Source organism: Erythrolamprus reginae, chromosome 5 (genome assembly GCF_031021105.1).
Source record: "Erythrolamprus reginae isolate rEryReg1 chromosome 5, rEryReg1.hap1, whole genome shotgun sequence".
Taxonomy (NCBI): domain Eukaryota; kingdom Metazoa; phylum Chordata; class Lepidosauria; order Squamata; family Dipsadidae; genus Erythrolamprus; species Erythrolamprus reginae.
This window is the reverse complement of record NC_091954.1, coordinates 49674230-49694240: the sequence shown is the minus strand read 5'-3', so window position 1 is coordinate 49694240 and position 20011 is coordinate 49674230. Positions and strand designations below refer to the sequence as shown.

Genomic DNA, 20011 nt, shown 5'->3' with positions numbered 1-20011 from the left:
ATCAGTCTTGATAAATCGACACAGCTTGAAAATCACTGAGTAGTTACAATCGGCCTCTCCTCTCCCCTTCTCTCCTTTAGTCTTGCCTTACAGAAGCCTCTCCTATCCCATCCCTTTCTCTCCATCAGCCTTTTCCCACAGAATCTTCCCCTATCCTATTCCCTTCTCTCCCTCAGCCTTGCCTCACAGAAGCCTCCCTTATCATATCTTCCTTTCCCTCAGGCTTTCTCTACAGAATCCTTCCTTATTCTAACCCCCTTCACTCCCTTGCCTCACAGAATCCTCCCCATCCTATCCCCTTCTCTCCCTCAGCCTTGCCCCACACAAACCTATCCCATCCTATCCCCCTTCTCTCCCTGAGGATTGCCCCATAGAAGCCTCCCTTATCCTATTCCCCTGCTTGCTGCTGTGAGAGTAAAAGTGAAATTCCTCTCCTCTGCTTGTGTTTTGCATTTGGAACAGATTTCTTTTCAGGTGGGGAGGGGGAGTAGAACTCCTTAGCACCAGTGTATGTTAATAATAATAGTATAGGAAATACTAATGCTGTGATTGTCATTTTGAAAAATCCTTTCTTAGTAAGCACCTAGAAGCCAAGAGGAACATACATGGCAAATTTAAAATTTATAGGCTTTATATTTCTGGAGATTTTATGATGATGTGCAAGTAGTATTTCACTTTTATATATAGAGAGAAGATTAAAGCTTGGTTTCTTGTTTCTTTTGTCTAGTAAAAAAATTTGCTCAAGAACAAGTTGATCCATTAGTACAAAAAATGGATGCTGAAGCAAAGTTTGATGAGTCTTTATTCCAAGGACTATTTGATCAAGGGGTTTGTACATAATTTTTTATATTTAAAAGTTTCTTTTACAACTTTAACTAGGTTTTATACAGTTCCATGCACCTACAATGTGTTGGTTGGTTGTTAGCTACGGTAATATAGTCTGTTATAGAGTAGTATAATATAAAAATGAATTATGATAATTGCCAAATTTATGTTGGGTGGGAATGCTGGCTTTCATTCATTTTTTACTGTAGATTTTACTCTTTATCTTCTACTTAAAGGAAGACAATTCAGCAAATTGCTTCAGTGGAAATAGATTGGAAAAGATACATATTTAGTAGTATGCAATAAGCATTTTATTTATTCTTTAGTAAGAATAAAGATCTCACAATGTGGTTTATGTATCACTGATTTAAAGATCTGCTGCCTAATATTCCATTGACTTTCTAAATTTAAACTTAAGTAATTATCCCTAATTGTGGAATTACTTAGAAATTCAATTGGATGTCGGTAGCTCTTGCTTTGATTTGAATTTTTATATTGGGGTATAAATCTCAACTTTTACACTTTTCTCATCTGTAACAAAAACTTTTCTTCTATTTTTCCCCCCTTAGTTAATGGGTATTGAGCTTAAAGCAGAATATGGTGGAACTGGATCTTCTTTCTTTTCTACCATTCTGGTAGTTGAGGAGTTAGCCAAAGTTGACCCATCTGTATCACTTGCGTGCGAACTCCAAAATACTTTCACCAATAAAATGTTTACAACATATGGCACAGAAGAACAAAAGAGAACCTATTTGCCCAGGTTGGCAAAAGACACGGTAGGTAAAGTGCATTGATAACTAAGTTAAAAGATAGATATACAAAGTTGCAGTAGTGTCTCTTTACTATTACTAATAGGTGGGTAATAATACTATTAAAATTGAATTAAACATTCATGTTACATTGAAACACCATGATGTTCAAGTTTACATTAACATTGTCCGAATTGGAATTTTACAGATAATCCTTGACTTAGGGCCACATTTAGACCCAGAATTTCTGTTGCTAAGCAAGGCAGTTGTTAAGTTAGGGGCAGACAGTGTTTATTAAGGGAATCACTGCAGTTTAAGAGACACTGGCTTTTCTCATCCACTTTGCTTGTCGGAAGCCAGCTGGGAAAGTTATAAATGTTGATCACACGACCCCCATACACTGCAACTGTCATAAATACTTGCTGATTGCCAATCACCTGAATTTTGATCATGTGATTGTGGGGATGCTGTGATATTCCTAAATGTGAGGATTGATTGTTTTTTCTGTGTTATTTTAACTTCAAATTGTCCTTCCTGAATGGTTATAAGTCGAGGACTACGTACTGTATGTAGAGTTGCTCTTCATTTATTAGATATTAAATCTCTGTGTTTTAAAACATAATCTCTTACTTAGATGTTTTGCTGTCTTAGATTTTGCAGTACAAAATTATAATGTATTTCATTGACTGGAAAACCAAGGTCATTCTAGGGGTTTAAGATAAAAGCTATAAAGTTTGAAATGTTACTTTTAAATTTTAAATTTTATTAAATTACTAGCTGTACCTAGCCACACTGTCTGGTTAAGTGAAAAAGAAAGTAATGAGAAAGTGCACTTTTAAATTTTTAAACCCCCTGCTCAATTTATTCAGAATATCAGAGTTTGAAGTGACCTTGGAGGTGTTCTAGTCCCTGATCAATTATATCATACAGTTTGAAGAGATTAACATTAGAGAGCAGGGTGACATTTGTACACCTCTCTCCCTCTCTGTCCCTGCTTGGTTTAAGAGACTGGCCCATCTTCCAAAACATACCTACCGTATTTTCCGGCGTATAAGATGACTTTTTGACCCCTGAAAATCTTTCCCAAAGTGGGGGGTCGTCTTGTACGCCGGATACTGATTCCATAGCACCGTTCCCCGTAGGCTGCGCCTGCGCAGACCAAAATACTGCCCCACGCGCCCTTTTCCATGGGCGCGCAGTCTCCATCCCCCTGCCAGCCCATGGGGGGCGGGGGCGGGTAGGCGCCGACAGTAGAAGGTGCTGCCCCCGCCCGATCCGCTCCCTCGCCTCCTCTTCCGCCGAAAGAAACACGCCAAGCCTCGCATTGCTCCACCCTGCTTCGTCCTGCCTGTAATCCTCCGTTGTGTTTTCGGGGGGGGGGGGGGGGGAAGCGGCGGGAAAATCCTGTGCTGGCCAGGAAAGCCGGGTTTGCTTTCCGTGATAGCAGCGTGCCTTTTAAACACGCTGTTTCCTGGACCTCTTTCCTGGGGGGGGGGGGGGAGTGGCCTCCTCCCCCACCCACCCAGGAAAATGTTGCAAGAAAGCAGCATGTTTAAAAGGTGCGCTGCTTTCACGGAAAGCAAACCCGGCTTTCCTGGCCAGCACAGGGCTGTCCCACCGCTTCCCCCCGAAAACACAACGGAGGTCTTCCGGTACCAGCTTGAGCCTCGCGTTGCTTCGCCTGTCATCCTGGACCTCCGTTGTGTTTTTGGGGGGAAGCGGTGGGAAAGCCCTGTGCTGGCCAGGAAAGCCGGGTTTGCTTTCCGTGATAGCAGCGTGCCTTTTAAACACGCTGTTTCCTGGACCTCTTTCCTGGGGGGGGAGGGGAGTGGCCTCCTCCCCCACCCACCCAGGAAAATGTTGCAAGAAAACAGCGTGTTTAAAAGGCGCGCTGCTTTCACGGAAAGCAAACCCGGCTTTCCTGGGCAGCACAGGGCTTTCCCACCGCTCCCCCCCGAAAACACAACGGAGGTCCAGGATGACAGGCGAAGCGGGGTGGAGCAATGCGAGGCTCAAGCTGGTACCGGAAGACCTCCGTTGTGTTTTCTGCTGGGGGTGGGGGGCAGGAGGACCTTCATGGCTTTTCCGGGCAGCTGGCTTGAGCCTTGTGCATGTCAGCAAAGCCGGAGACGTGGAGAGAAAGGAAAGAGAGGGAGGGATAGAGGAGAGGAAAGAAGGAGGGAGGGAGGGAGGGAGGGAAGGGAGAGAAAAATGAACGAGAGGGAGAGAGAAAGGGAGGAAGAGAGGAAGGAATGAAGAGATAAATATAAAGGGAGGAAGGGAGGGGAGGGAAGGAAGGAAAAGAAAAAGAGAAAAAAGTGGAAGGAAGAGAGAAGGAAAGAAAGGGAGAGAGAAAGAAAGAAAGAAAGAAAGAAAGAGAGAAGACAGGAAGGAAGAGAGAGTGAGAGAGGGAAAGAAAGAAAGAGTGAGAGAGGAGAGAGGAAGGAAGAGAGAGAGAGAGTGAGAGAGAGGAAGAAAGCAAGAGAGAGAAAGGAGTGGAAGGAAGAGAGAGGGAGAGAGAAATGATAGAAAAAAGGGGGGAAGAGAAATGAGAAAATGATTGTTGTTTTAGTTTTAATAGTAATAGAGTTTGGTTTTGTTTTATTATTAATTTATTTTAATAAAAAAGTAGAGATTTGATTTTATTTATTTATTTATTTATTTATTTATTTATTTATTTATTTATTTATTTATTTATTTATTTATTTATTTATTTATTTATTTATTTATTTATTTATACTTCTATGCTGCCCAGTCCCAAGGGGACTGCCGCTCAGACACTATACTTTTCCGCCGCTTCTTTCTTCTCCGCCTCGCCTCCGCTACTCCCGCTACCACCTTTGCTCTCCCCGCCGGGGGTAGTCTTATACGGCGAGTATATCTCAAATTCTATATTTTAACTGGAAAAGTTAGGGGGTCGTCTTATACACCCAGTCGTCTTATACGCCGGAAAATACGGTACTATGTTTGTCACCAATCTTCATGAAAATCAGCTACCTGTCTTTTCACCAGCCAAGCAAAACACGCCTCTTATGTTTTCACCAGGAAATTCTATGTTTTTGGCCAGTTTTTCTCTTTCACAGATGCAATTTCTATATAATGTAGGTATATTATAAGGACTGTGTTCGAACGGAATGCTGTGTCAAAATTTCAAAGCAATTGGTGAAGTACCTTTTGAGATTAGCCCCACCTAACAAAGATACACTTACATTTTTATTAAAATAGATTAAATATTTCATTTTATTTTATTTATCACATTTATATAGATGTCCACCTCATGAAAATGACTCTGAATGGCATACAATAAAAAATCGATCATAAAAAACCCAAACATTAATATATATATTTAAAAAAATAATATTTAAATATACAATGAGGGAGCATCTTTACACACATTTAAATTGATATCTTTGAAGTGATCAAATATTCAGTAAATATATGTATGAAATAGAAAGGCCAGCATGGCTAAATACATTTGAATAGCGTATCTTTCAAAACTATTGTAAAGAGAAACCTCTTCAAATGTCTTTTGATTACTACCTACTTTTATCCTTACATCAATGGCTAATTGCGCCAATACAGTAGTAACCAAGCTCTTGCCTCTGTATTTTATAAATTGTCTTGACTTTGTTCAAAGCCAATACCTTAAAAGGAAAGTTTTCTCTGATTACTTTGCCAAACCTACATTTTCAGTGACCAGTGGAATTAGCTGACCTCTAAATTCTATGTTAAATGGTAGATGGGCGGAATCTGCATTTCTGAACCAGGAGCTGGCAGTGATGCTTTCTCCATGAAGACTCGTGCTGAAAAGAAAGGGGATTATTACATCATCAATGGATCAAAGATGTGGATTAGCTTTGCAGAACAAGCAGGAGTGTTTTTGGTGATGGCAAATGCAAACCCTTCAGCAGTAAGTAGTTAAAAATCACTGCAATGTGATTGTGCATGTATTGGTATACTAAGGTTAAAAATATAGGATGCTTCCAACCTTTTGTGTCTTTTTTTCTAATTGCCATTTTCACATAAATCTTCAGTATATAGAACAGGGGTATCAAACAGGTGGCCCATGGGCTGGATGTGTCACAAACAGGCCACACCCACCCCAGCTCCACACAGGAAAAAACATCACGATACGTCACATGACAATAATGTGACACAGCACATTTGACACTTGTGTTTTAGAGCAGTGGTCATCAACCAGTAGTCTGTGGACCACTGGTGGTCCACGAGAAAATGTTGATGGTCCACAGAAAACTTATTTTCATTTTTTTATATTAAAATCCTATTGGTGGTCCGTGGGATTTAAAATTATGGATTTAATGGTCCCTGAGGTGCAAAAGGTTGGTGACCTGTGTTTTAGTGTATCTTCCGCTGCTTGGAAACCTCAGCAGACAAATAGGGGCAAAAATTGTGATATTTGTTTCTGGTTTTCCCTTCATCTGAGGAGGCCTGTTTATTTAAACCAGCAAAGCATACTTTGTTTGGGAACAAGGTAGTAGTATCTTTTAGGTGGCCTAAAAGATTATTCAAGAAGTGACTGTCTTTGAAGGCAGAGGTGATCCAATTGCAATGCAAACAAAATCCTGTTTTTCTTTGCTTTAATGTTTTGAAGATATTTGCTCTCAGTTGGCTTCCAATCAGAGGCTAGTAATCTCTTTACCTATCAAGGAATATATTGCAGAAAACGTATGCTGTAAAATAACATACATTTTTAATGCAGCTAAAGTTTCATAAAAGTGCCAAATCTCATGAGAAATAGCAATAACACTTAGACTTATATACCGCTTTACAGGACTTTACACTCCTCTCTAAGTGGTTTACAGAGTCAGCATATTGGGCCCCCCCCCCCAACAATCTGGCTCCTCATTTTACCCACTTTGGAAGGATGGAAGGCTGAGTCAACTCATTGAATCTAAATTTATAAAACAAAATATTGCGTAATTTCAGATTCCTTGCCTGAAATCACCTATGAGCAATATACGCTGAAGTCGCTCAAAATTTTGGGAGCTTTTTATTTCATTTCAGGTGTGGATGTGTAGCTTCACAGATGATCCAAAAGTGGTGTTGGAAAAGAATTGACAGAAATGGGAAAATAGAAGCACTATCCATGTATTATATAAGAACTGAATATAGACTGTTGATATCTAGCACCATAAAATTAACCAAGAGGAAAAGGTTGGGGTTTCAGTATCAACAGCACTCTTTTGGGTGGCTGTTTCTTTCTTTCTTTCTTTTCTTTTTGTGTTGTCTATATTTTTCTTTTTGGTTGATATGCTGTTTATGTCATTTTGCTTATAATTTTCATTTCTTGTTTTTGTATGGGCTTTTAAATGTATATAAATTTAATAAAAAAATTTTTTTTAAAAAAGATATTGTGTTGCCAAACCAGATACTATTAACTATATTAATGTGTGTGCTCTGGCATAGAGAAGCTATGTGAGTCTTGAATCAAAATGCAATGCTATAGCAGGAACTTTAGTTGGATCATCTCTGTAGGAAAAAAGGAGTCTCCAGTTATGGATGCCTAAAAAAGGACCCACTTATTTGAATGGAAATTTGAGTATGAATTATTTTGCAAGGGTTGGAATATATTCATGGTTAATGTATTACTATTTGCTTCCCCCATTCCCAGGGCTATAAAGGAATTACATGTTTCATAGTGGACAGAAATTCAGATGGCCTACACGTAGGAAAGAAAGAAGATAAGCTGGGAATCAGAGCAGCATCTACATGCCCTGTAACATTTGAAAATGTGAAGGTAGAATAAAACTTTTAAAGTAGTTGCATTTGGTTCTGAGTTTGCAATTCTATGAGGCTAAAGATATAGAAGTCCATGAATTTGGAAAGAGAATGATGAATCTCAGGTTTGCCTTTTGTATAGCCTACGACGTTAAATAGTTTATCAATCCATATTATCAATTGAAAGGCCATAATTTATAATTATGGCCAAGGCATATGGCCAAACTTAAAGACAATTTGTGAATATCAAAAGCTGTGCCATGTTTTCTTTTCTGCTCTGCTTTTAATTTCTTCATTTTTAAAATGTGTATAAATGTGTATTTAAAAAATTTAAACTAGATTTTCCCAGAACTGTTTTTGAATGCAGTGTCATCATAATGCCCTTTTTACTTTTGGAAAGAACAACAACAAAAAAGGAGATGATACTGATTATGTTTTGTTTTGTTTTCTTTTTGTTTTCATAGGTTCCTGTAAGCAACATAATGGGACAGGTTGGTCAGGGCTATAAGTATGCTATTGGAATGCTGAATACAGGAAGAATTGGCATAGCTGCACAGGTGAATATACTTGAAAATAGCTGCCCTTGATGGGTAAATCACAATAAAAGAAGAATTTTAACTCTTTAATTCTTTGATTTTGAGAACAATTGCCCCTGCAATATTAAACTGAAACAGAAGTTCAATAGCAGCATGCAGAGAAAGCCAGTTAGGCAGGAATGAGAGCAGTAACAGAAGGAAACAGTTCAGATTGTTGATTCCAAAGTATTGCATACTTAGGGATAAAAGTGTTGACCATACCAAATAGGACAAAGAATAATGTTAGGCATGTTCAAAAACATGAGCCTTGATTTATTTTTTTGTCTTTTTTCCCCGTTGAAACTCTGGGTGACTGTCAAATACTTCTTTGGAAAATGACACATTATGAAAAAAGGGAAGTATTTTTATTTTTAATATAATTTAATTGAAAGTTTTAGAATCGGAAAATTCATACAAATTAAATTAGAAGAAAAATAGAATTAAAATAGAAGAAGGGGAAATTGGAAAAAGGAGAAAGCAAAGGTCTAAAAAGAAAAGTAGAAAATTAGAAAGGAAAAAAAATGATATACAGATAAGACTTCTACTTCTGATCTTTACCGTTGTCATAAGAACCACTGTAGATTTCTCTAAAGTTATATCATGACTCTTCTTTGCATATAATATATAATCATCAAAAAAAGAGAACTCTTTTTCAATCAACTGAAATCATAGCTTCTTTGGGGACTTGGAATTAGCTGCATAATTTGTTGAATCAAATATTAAATATTATAGTTATTCTCTGTATGGAGGATGAATGATTAGTTGTGGCAGGTCCCTCAAAATTACATTGAATATAATAGTTTATATACTAAGACACTTCCTGTATGTATCTGTAAGTGGTTCTGAAAAATCCACTTGAAGGCTTGTAACTTTTTCCTGAAGAAAGACAGCTAGTTATTCTTACATTACATTTTGTCTCTTTGTGAAATCCTGTGCTTGACAGATAATTTTATTTTGTTTTGCAGAGGATTTTCCTTCAAAAATACTGATCCAAATCTTTGGATTGAAGCAAATAACTCTGTAATCTGTTCTTTGCTGTAGGATTTTCCTACTAAGAATAAGACAATGATAATATGGATTTCTGCACTTCAGTAACTTTTTGTTTAATGAAAGGCATTTTATGGCTTCTAGATATTTCTGGATTAAAGTGTCCATGCTTCATGGCCCTGGATCATATTAGCTGACTATGTTAAGACAGTATGCCAGCCCTATTTTAGAATGAACAAGTCTGGGATTAAATTACGAGCCCTTCAGGAACCGTTATTTAGTGATAAACCTGTTGCAATACAGTGTTCCCTCAATTTTCGCGGGGATGCGTTCCGAGACTGCCCACGAAAGTCGAATTTCTGCGAAGTAGAGATGCGGAAGTAAATACACTATTTTTGACTATTAACAGTATCACAAGCCTTCCCTTAACACTTTAAATCCCTAAATTACAATTTCCGATTCCCTTAGCAACCATTTATATTATTACTCACCATGTTTATTTATTAAAGTTTATTTAAAAAATATTTATTAAAGGTGGACGAAAGTTTGGTGATGACATATGATGTCATCGAGCTGGAAAAACCGTGGTATAGGTGGAAAAACCGCAAAGTATTTTTTAATTAATATTTTTGAAAAACCGTGGTATAGACTTTTCGTGAAGTTCGAACCCGCAAAAATCAAGGGAACACTGTAATTGCTAAGAATTGAAGTCACTATGTGCATTAAGGTGCTTTGCAATAATTTTAATGCTTGTTTTTGTGCACACAGATGCTGGGATTAGCACAGGGGTGTTTTGATCATACTATCCCATACACAAAGGAAAGAACCCAGTTTGGAAAAAGCATTTTTGATTTTCAGGTATTGATTGATATGTTCTGTGAAAGAGATATAAACATAGAATATAAATAGTTATGACTGGTAGAAATAAATATTATGAGCCATACTGTACTGTTACTACTCTACTGCAGCAAATACTGAGTAATTACCACAAAGTAATACATTGCTCAAAAAAATAAAGGGAACACTTAAACAACACAGTATAGCTCCAAGTAAATCAAACTTCTGTGAAATCAAACTGTCCACATAGGAAGCAATACTGATTGACAATCAATTTCACATGCTGTTGTGCATATTCAACTTTGCACAGAACAAAATATTCAATGAGAATATTTCATTCATTCAGATCTAAGGTGTGTTATTTGAGTGTTTCCTTTATTTTTTTGAGCATTATATGTATCTAGTCCATGTATGAATTGCCATACACTAAATAAATAATAACCACAAAGCATTCAATTAAACAACATATCTAAAATGTCACTGCCATACCCAATGAAAATAGTTTGCCTTTTATTATTTCATACTTCATGACAAAATTGTTACAGAATTCATCTGCATGGTCAATACAGGTCGCAGTTGTAGTACATTTTATATATACAGTGATCCCCCGGTTATTGTGTCCCCGACCATTGCGAACAGGGTAATTCGCGATTTTTCAACCCGGAAGTCAAAACACCATCTGCGCATGCGTGCCCTTTTTTCTATGGGCACGCATGCGTAGATGGCGCCCGGCAGATCAGCTGCTGGGCGGCTTCCCTGGGTCTTCCCCCTCTTGCTGGCGGGAGAGCGAGCAGCGGGCATCAGCAAGGAGTTTCCCCACCGCCCACGCAAACTCCTCGCTGCCGCCCGCCCTTCGCCCGCCCACACTGTTCTTTCTCGCCGCTTTGGAGCTGAGTCCTGAAGCGAATTCGCTTCAGGACTCAGCTCCAAAGCGGCGAGAGCGAGCGCGGACAAGCCGTTCGCTGGCGCTAGCTCTCGCCGCTTTGGAGCTGAGTCCTGAAGCGAATTCGCTTCAGGACTCAGCTCCAAAGCGGCGAGAGCGAGCGCAGATAAGCCGTTCTCTGGCGCTAGCTCTCGCCTGCCTGCCCGCTAGCGAGGAGCCGCCTGCCTGCCCGCTAGCGAGGAGCCGAAGATTGGGGGCGGCACGGCTGTTTTAAAACGTTGCCACCGGCATGGGGGGCTTGCCAGCACCCCCCGGACCCCCAACCCAGGTTTGGGGGGCTGCTAGGAAGCCCCCCATGCCGGCGGCGACGTTTTAAAACAGCCGCGCCGCCCCCAATCTTCGGCTCCTCGCTAGCGCTGCGGAAGTTAAAAACACCATCTGCACATGCGCAGATGGTGTTTTTACTTCCGCAGCGCTACTTCGCGAAAACCCGCTCGTTGCGGGGGGTCCTGGAACGGAACCCTCGCAACGAGCGGGGGATCACTGTAGTCCTATATTTAGATCATTTTGATGAACAACAGTGACAACAGTGGTTTCCCCTTCTTTGGCTAGCCATTGACTATTACATACTCACAACTAAGTACTTTCAAGTGCAATTAGACTTATAATTAAGCAAAGCATTGCTTAAGAATTGCAAGGATGCTATCATAACTCTGAAAACATCATGTATTGTTGATGGCCATGAATTTTCTTTCCTGAAGGCAATGTTTCAATATAAGTTTTATTTCTAAGGGACTGCAACATCAGATTGCTCAAGTGGCCATGCAGATTGAAGCTGCAAGGTTGCTGACCTACAATGCAGCCCGAATTGCAGAAACTGGGAAGCCATATATAAAACAAGCAAGCATGGCCAAATATTACACAGCAGAGGTAAGATCTCTGTTTTTTTCTCTTTAAATTTTAAGCAGAACTGATGGGGAATTATTGTTTCTTTCAGGTCTCAAATTTCTTTCTTTCAGTCAGCTGTGTAAAGAGAAGGCAGAAGAAAGATCTTAAATCTTAAATATATATTTTTAGGATTATTTTTAAAAGAATACTTTAAAAGAGAGAAATTATATTATACATTTTGATTACCAATTAATGTCAGCTTCCCAAAAAACATCTGAGAATTACATCATAGTCCAGACCTTGGCCTTCTTCCAAGTTCCAATTTATTGACAAAGTCATATTGGGTTATAAACTGCAGTCAACCCGATACTAACTTTTCCTACAGTTCTCCACCCAGGTTCAGGTTCATCCCTTGTCCCCACACCCACAAGTGCATCACATGGACTACTCTGGTTCCCTCAACGTCCACGATCCTCCCCTGTACCTCCGGCTGGTGCTGAACAAAAGATGACCTTGAATCTCTGGAAATAATTTGTTATGGCTAGTATTTTTCCCTCTCATGCACCCCTCCCCAATTCCCACCTTCTACTTGTGGCAGGCCAAGTCTCTAACTGAAAATGATGGCTTCAGTCTGACAGGATTTTTATTTGCTAACTAGGTCTTACAGTATATGCTGCTCCCAGTAATGGGCAGCCAAAATTTTTACTGCCACACTGTGGATGTGGCTTATTTTGTGGGTGTGGCTTGATGGTCATGTGACTAGGTAGGAGTGGCTTGCCGGCCATGTGACCAGTGGCTTCATCATCATTCTTGCCTTTCGTAAGCTACTCAAGACCCACCTATATCACTAGGCATGGGGGAATTGAGACACCTTCCCCGGGCTTTTATACTTTATGTTTGGTATGTATGTGTTTTTTGGTTTTAAATGATAGAGTTTTGTATGTCTTTTTCTCTTTTAATATTAGATTTGTTCCACTATCACATTGTTTTTATTATTGTTGTGAGCCGCCCCGAGTCTTCGGAGAGAGGTGGCATACAAATCTAATAAATTATTATTATTTATTATTATTCAAGTGAACTGTTAAGACCTCGACTTACAGCCTCACCAGTGTCACTCTGGGGTGACAATTTGCTTTGCATTTCCCCCGGTCTCCTTCCTGGGTTGCCCCTTGGCTTAGGCTGGGTAGCTAGGCGAATGAGAACCAATCAGCTGTTGAGTAAAGAGGGGGGAGGAAATGGGCCCCCTGCAACTCCTGCCATGGTGGTCTCCCTGCCGCTTTCCGAGGAGGAGGAAGAGGATGGGAGGGGGGCATAGTCAGCTGGAGATGGGCACACAGCTTCATTTCCACCAGTGGAACTGCGTTCCACCCCGTCCTGCCTGCTGCCCTGCCCTGGTTGCTCCAGTCCCAAAGGACTTGTAAGTGGAGTTTTGTTTTTTTGCAGATATTTCTGGTGCCTTGGACCACTCCCTGTAGTTTTTCTGGCAAGCTTTTTTGGGGGGAAGTGCTTTGTATTGCTTCCTTCTTAGGGGTGAAAAAAAGTGACGAGCTCAAGGGTACCCCACTGGCTTTGTGCAAAAAGCAAGATTAAAACTCACAATTTTTAGCTGCATGCCTTAACTACTACATCAAAATGGCTTTCAGTGGCTAATAGACTCTCTTAAAGTAAGAAATTAAATTTGAACAATTTAGAGTGTGTTATTGTATCACTGCAAATTTTATCTTATTGAAGATTCTAAATCCAATGTTGTACAGATTCTATATCTCTGAAATAAAATTCAAATACAGGGTGCAATGAGGTCAAAATTTTAGTTTGGTTTGGTTTGAGTATTCCCATTTATTTTTTTGTCATTTGAATATTAAAGTTCTTTGTCAGATTCTGGAAAATTATAGTTCAAAATAAACTGCTATAGTCAAAAGAAGTACTATATTTTTCCACTTGAGATCCATAAGTTCCAGAGCTCTTTACTTATGCACTATTAGTTTAACATGGGTTTATTTTATTAATGTTTTGTATCTTTTGTAATATATTTATCAGAAAGATTATTAATCGAATAAAAATTGAATAAATAAATAAATAAATAAAATAAATAAAAATAAATAATAGAAACTAAACTGTTTATAAACACTCAAAACAGGCTTATTGTATATCTTAAAGGTTGCAACTCTAACAACAAGTAAATGTATTGAATGGATGGGTGGAGTTGGCTTCACAAAAGATTATCCAGTTGAAAAATATTACAGGGACTGCAAGATTGGTAAGTTATATGATGCATTTCTGTGTTGCATTGCATTGAATTCAAAATGTTATTATTGCAAAGTTGTTAAAAAGCATCAGTTCAAAGAGGCAAATTCTACATTTATCTGACAAAGAAGTTTTTTTGTCTTTTTCCTTAGTAATTTTCCTTTACAATGAGATGGTTGACTTAGATAAGTTGAAAATATGGTAATGAAATCTGATATATTTCTTCTGCCTAATTTTCCTAGAGGAGTAGCAATTAAAGTTCACAGTAATTTTCCATTGTACTCATGTGTATGTATACATTTTATTATTCATTATTTATTTATTTATTCGATTTTTATGCCGCCCTTCTCCTTAGACTCAGGGCGGCTTACAACATGTTAGCAATAGCACTTTTTAACAGAGCCAGCATATTGTCCCCACAATCCTGGTCCTCATTTTACCCACCTTGGAAGGATGGAAGGCTGAGTCAACCTTGAGCCGGTGATGAGATTTGAACCGCTGACCTTCATATCTACAGTCAGCTTCAGTGACCTGCAGTACAGCACTCTACCTGCTAAATTCATTAGATTTTTATTGTCTCTTTACTACTTTATACATAACTCATGGTAGTGAACATACCAAATACCCTTATTACATCCATTTTAACCTTTTTGTTTATTTATCTTCTCACCTCCTTGAATAGTCTCATCAATTCAGTGTATACCACTTTCCTTCAATTCAATTACATCCTCTCTTTTTCTTAATATATTTATTCCTTTCATGCAATTAATTAATCCATATCTTGTTAAATAAGCCATGATGGTTTTGTTCACACATAATGCTATAAAACATGGCTTAAGGCTGAGCCGATACACACTTAATCAAAATCAAATAAATCATGTTATACTTTAGAACACTATATAAATGCAATCATTGTTTCATCAGTAAATGATTTACTGATTGATACATCCCTGACTCTTCTGAACTGTCATTTATACAGGTTGTCATTGAAATAAATATAGCAATTTCATCTATATCGATGTAATAGCCTGTGGGCATGACATTGAGAGATAGGATGAGGGGGTTGACTAGTGTGATTTCTCAGAACGTGGGAAGTCAGAAGGCACCCTCCCCTAGTTTTCCAGGGAGTAAAAGAAATACTTTCAGTTTTGCAAAATTATGTTAATGTAAGCTTATAATAAAGTTAGTATTTGTATTTGTTGTTATTCTTCATATGTGGACTATACAAAGGACTAACAACAATTGATTTCCTCCTTTACATTTATGTTGTGGCATAATGAAGTAAAGCTGAAAGTGTTTTTTTTTAAATATTTATTTTTATTTTCCAAAAACAAGACAAAACATACATACAAACATACATAAAAGAAAACAATAATAAAACATACAACAAGAAACAAAAAAGGACCTCTAATCGCTCCGCTTTTAGTAAAAGTCTCTAAAGCAAACCTTTTATCAATCTGATCATATTAAAAGAAAAAATAAAATGTACTTATATTTTTCTATTATTTACAGCAGTGTTTCCCAACCTTGGCAACTTGAAGAGATCAGGACTTCAGCTCCCAGAATTCCCCAGCCAGCATTCGCTGGCTGGGGAATTCTGGGAGTTGAAGTCCAGATCTCTTCAAGTTGCCATGGTTGGGAAACACTGATTTACAGGTATTCATATTGTTTACAATTTTGTAATAACACACTTTATAGTCTTGATTTTTAGGTATTTCTTCTGTTTAACCAAATCCAGTGGTACCTCTACTTATGAACTTAATTCATTCCGTGACCAGATTCATAAGTAGAAAAGTTTGTAAGAAGAAGCAATTTTCCCCATAGGAATCAATGTAAAAGCAAATAATACGTGCAACCCCAAAATTATTATTATTATTATTATTATTATTATTATTATTATTATTATTTATTAGATTTATAATAAATCCCAAAAGTTTTGCCTTGCACCACTGGGAATCCCTGCCTCCGAACTTCAATTGCCAGTTGAAGCGTCCGTTCTTGTGTTGCTGGGATTTCCCTGAGCCTCCCCTCGCTGGGATTCAAAGCAGTGCCGGCAAAAATAAAGGGAATCCCAGCGAGGGGAGCCTCATGGGAATCCCAGTAATGCAAGAACGGGCGCTTCGGCTGGCAACAGAAGTCCAGAAGTGGGAATTCGCAGCAAAGGGAGGCAAGGGGGAATCCAGCGCTTTGGCTGGCAATGGAAGTCCGGAGGTGGGACATCCCAGCGGCGGCAGATCGGGTTCGTAAGGTAAAAATAGTTCAGAAGAAGAGGCAAAAAATCTTAAACACCAGGTTCAAAATCTCAAAAAATTCATTAGTAGAGGCGTTCGTAAGAAGAGGTACCATTGTATAGACCCTTTCCCAGATTTTACAGTATTCAGTCTCTTCTTGACCCCTCAACCGCCTCGCCATCATATCCAGCTCTGCACATTCAATAATTTTCCTGCTTATTTCTTTTTCTTTTGGAACTTCTGCGCCCTTCCATTTTTGAGCAAAAACTATTCTAGTCGCATTCTAGTTAGAATGTGTGTTATCAGATATTGTGTGTCTTTTTTGTATTTTTGAGGTAATATGCCTAGTAAGAAAAATTCCGGAGTCCTTCTTACTTCCTGTTTTATGATTTCTTTTAACCATTTTTCAACAATATTCCAATATAATTTGGCCTTTGGGCAGGTCCACCATTGATGGTAATATGTGCCAATTTCTTTTTTTACATTTCCAACAGTTGGGAGAGATGTTGAGGAACATTTTTGAGAGTCTATTGGGAGGCCAATGCCATCTATATAACATCTTAATCTTGTTCTCTTTAAATGATGCTGACTTAGTTATTTGCCAATTTTATACCCAGAATTTTTCCCATCTATCTAAGTCTATGTTGTGTCCAAAATTTCTGCACCAACTAATCATATTGTCTTTTAACATCAATTCTTCTGTTTTGAACCTTATCAGACATTTATAGAATTTTTCCAATCAGTTTTCCTTGGCTGAAAGTGTTTTAATCAGTTTTTGTATGCCTTCTTGATTCATTTTTCCTCCCGATGGTTTGTTTCAGGTACCATATATGAAGGAACTTCAAATATCCAGTTAAACACTATTGCAAAGTGCATTGCCCAAGAGTATTGAAATCCCCGGAATTGAGTGACTGTTGTCAACCTGATTTCTTCTCAGAAAGCTAAATATGGTATCACTTCTTTGTGGGTTGCAGATTATCAGTTCATTGCAAGTTTGAGAACAAGGCACCAAATTACAGCAAATTTTTAATCATTGTGTAACTCTCTGTTCAAGAATGCAATGTAAATGGCTGGACTATTAGGAATCAGTAATACACCATAAGAATGCTTACTTGTTCTCCCAGTCACTGAAATAAGAGTTTATGCACTTCCACATTTCCTTTTAAACAAAGAAATGAACTTTCCTGCTTTTATATTAGCTCAGTGGTTTTCACTGTTTTCTTCACCAGAGACCCTCTCTTAAATATCTTTTGTGGCTATGGACCCCAAGACTTAAAGAAATCATAACATTCCTTTAAGCCTTCCAGACCACCTGTGATGACATCGTGCCCCCCCCCAGGGGTTTGAGGACAACAGATTGAGATCCACTATATTAGCCTATCAAATATCGAGGAGGCCTTTATAATTCTGTTTATCAAAGAATATGCCTGAGCGTATTCAAGAATGTTCAAATACTCTGCAGCACTTGCATGTTATCACTAATAGTAACAATCAGTCCTTGAAAAGATAATCTTATTATTTAAACAAAGTAAATCCTCAGTGATTGGATAAAAGGTGAGATAAAGCCGATTCTTATCCCTTGCTGTTCAAATGAGATACTGCATATGTATGTATGTTTGTATGTATGCATGCATGCATAAATATATGTATGTGTTAATAAAGTGGTAGATTTCCTAACAGGGCAATCCTATTAAAATTGTTTGAGGTCCCCAGTGTTGAACGACAAGATAAATTGTCATTCAGAAGCAACAGTTTTATTGCATTGTTCCAGATTTCTATATCCTGCCCATTAGAACTAATATTGTAGGATTTGGGTGGGTTTTTTAGGAGCTTCTGAATTCTAGATTTCTCCATCAGGGGTTTAGCAGAACGCAGAGGAAGTTTGGGCTCTCATATATACCGAGCCTGCCAAGTTCTCAATCTTATCCTTTTTCTGCTTCCCCAATGCCAGTGATCTTTCTAAGATGGCAAGGTGTGGAGATCCAACAAAAGATCTACTTCAAATTCAGAACTTTCTCTTAAATCTCAAAAAAGAGATTGCCCTGCAATTGCAGCCCTTTTATCCTTATACAACATTCTATGTTTGAGCCTCAGCATTCTGTATAAATTAAATATAATAACCAGTATTCTCAAATAATAGTTTCTGCAAAGTTCTATTCAATTTGACATATGAACTACTGCAATGGGTTCCTGGAATAATGTGTTAGAAGGCTTAAAATATGTAAAGGCAAGAGACTTGTGTTTTACATTGAACAATGTGTGGAAATGTTGGCTTCTTGAAAGTGTAGATAAGAAAAAATACAAGTTCCAGTTAAATCAATGGTCTTGTTTCAGCTATCGTCACAATCTTTGCCTTTATTGGATTATAGAATGTATTTTACCTCATTGGGAGGAATTGTGTCAACAGATAAAAGTGCCTACTTTATTTAACGCCACATTTGAAATATAGATGTGTCTTACATATGTAAATCACCCATGTATGATATGTGCCCTTACTAGTTAGTAAGATGGATCACTTGAAAAGGAGATTATTCATCGCATTTGCACAGAAGAGTAAGAAGACATAAAGAACACAAGAAAAGTAGCAACATTGGGCAATATGCTGACATTGTAAACTGCCCAAATTAAAGCTGTAAAGCACTATGAGGAAGAGGTGGGTTTCACCAGGTTCTGACCAGTTCTGTAGAACCAGTAGTGGAAATTTTGAGCCGTTCTGAGAACCAGTAAATACCATCCTTGACTGGTCCAAGTCCCAGTTGATCAAGAGGAAATGGGGATTTTGCAGTATCCTTCTGGAATGGGGTGGGAATGGAGATTTTAAAGTATCCGTCTCCTGCCACACTCATCAAATCACGTCACGCCCACCAAGCCATGCCCACAGAACCAGTAGCAAAAAATCACCACTGCTATGGAAGCAGCATATACTGTAAGTCTAAATGCTATTGTGCTATTGCTACATTCGTACAGACTTATTGGCTAAGCCTCTTAGAGAAGGGCATGAAAATGAGATATGACTTGCACAGGGAATGTGACATAATCTCTTGTAAATAATACTCGTGAAAGTTGCTTAGCTTCTGCTGACATTTTAAATGCCTAGCTGCTAGGAAGAAGTGGTGTGCTATGGTCAGACAGCATAATAATCATTTTGAGATGGTAGGGGAGAAAGAGTGCTGATGATAAGAATGCAAAGGCTCCAAAATATAAGCCCATTGGTTTTATCTTTTAAATGTCAATAACCAGTTGAAGCACTTTGTATCATTTCTAAACTGTCTTTGGGGATGAGTAACATCCTAATTTTGACTGGGAAAGGTACATGTATACATGCACCCCTAGTGTATTCTACATTTTCGCTAAATCTTTGAAGCTGCATGAAAAGACCTTGCTTGTCTCCCCCTTTTCTTTTCGAGTAGCTTTGCCTAACCATAACAGAAATATAAATGCACATTAAACTGGTGTGCCAGATAGGCAATTTGGGGAGATTTGCATCTTTTAAAGAAGTTTATCTCTATTATTATCTATAAAAGGCAAATAATATTTTTCAAATGGATCGTATTTGCAAAAGCAATTTTTTTTTGTGTTGTAGGGATAAGTGTCCTCCCACTCAATATTTTGGAAGTTTTAACAACTCTAAACCATGTGGGGAAGTAACTGAGGCCATTGAGAGAAAATTAGCAGAATATTTTGCTGTACCCATTTGTATTTGAAGAGACAGAAATCTCTTCTAGACCTAGACAGCCAACTCTAAATTCAGCATACTAACTTTTTATTTGAAATGGGTTTGTACCAAGCATTCCTTGCTTGGATAAAAATTATCCTATTTTGTTTGGGCTGCCTGCAATGAATTGTACTCATTAAAATAAAGATGCTGAAAAGCAACATTTTGTAAGCAGAACATCTAATACAGCATATTTTGTATGTTTGTATTGGTGATGGAAATTTGTTTCTTGGAAATGTACAATATTTTGTAATTTTCATACAATGATTATAAGTTTCATCTGCAAAATGATTCTGTGAATCTGAAAAACTAATTAAATGCAAAGATTAAGCAAAAAA

At 38.2% G+C, this 20011-nt stretch overlaps 1 protein-coding gene across 3 annotated transcripts in view; it reads left to right on the top strand.

Moving 5' to 3' along the window:
• Window positions 1–20011, top strand: part of ACADSB (acyl-CoA dehydrogenase short/branched chain) — a 24769-nt gene extending 4758 nt beyond the window's left edge. For 2 of the 3 annotated variants that reach the window (XM_070752539.1, XM_070752541.1), the window contains exons 3-11: window positions 728–828; window positions 1395–1601; window positions 5314–5484; window positions 7207–7332; window positions 7778–7870; window positions 9644–9733; window positions 11388–11525; window positions 13641–13740; window positions 16780–20011. In XM_070752539.1, coding sequence (XP_070608640.1) covers window positions 728–828; window positions 1395–1601; window positions 5314–5484; window positions 7207–7332; window positions 7778–7870; window positions 9644–9733; window positions 11388–11525; window positions 13641–13740; window positions 16780–16850 — 1097 coding nt within the window. In that variant the 3' untranslated portion in view covers window positions 16851–20011. Of the gene's footprint in view, window positions 1–727; window positions 829–1394; window positions 1602–5313; window positions 5485–7206; window positions 7333–7777; window positions 7871–9643; window positions 9734–11387; window positions 11526–13640; window positions 13741–13879; window positions 14917–16779 lie in introns of those variants that run through there. The other variant, XM_070752540.1, reaches the window with a different exon arrangement.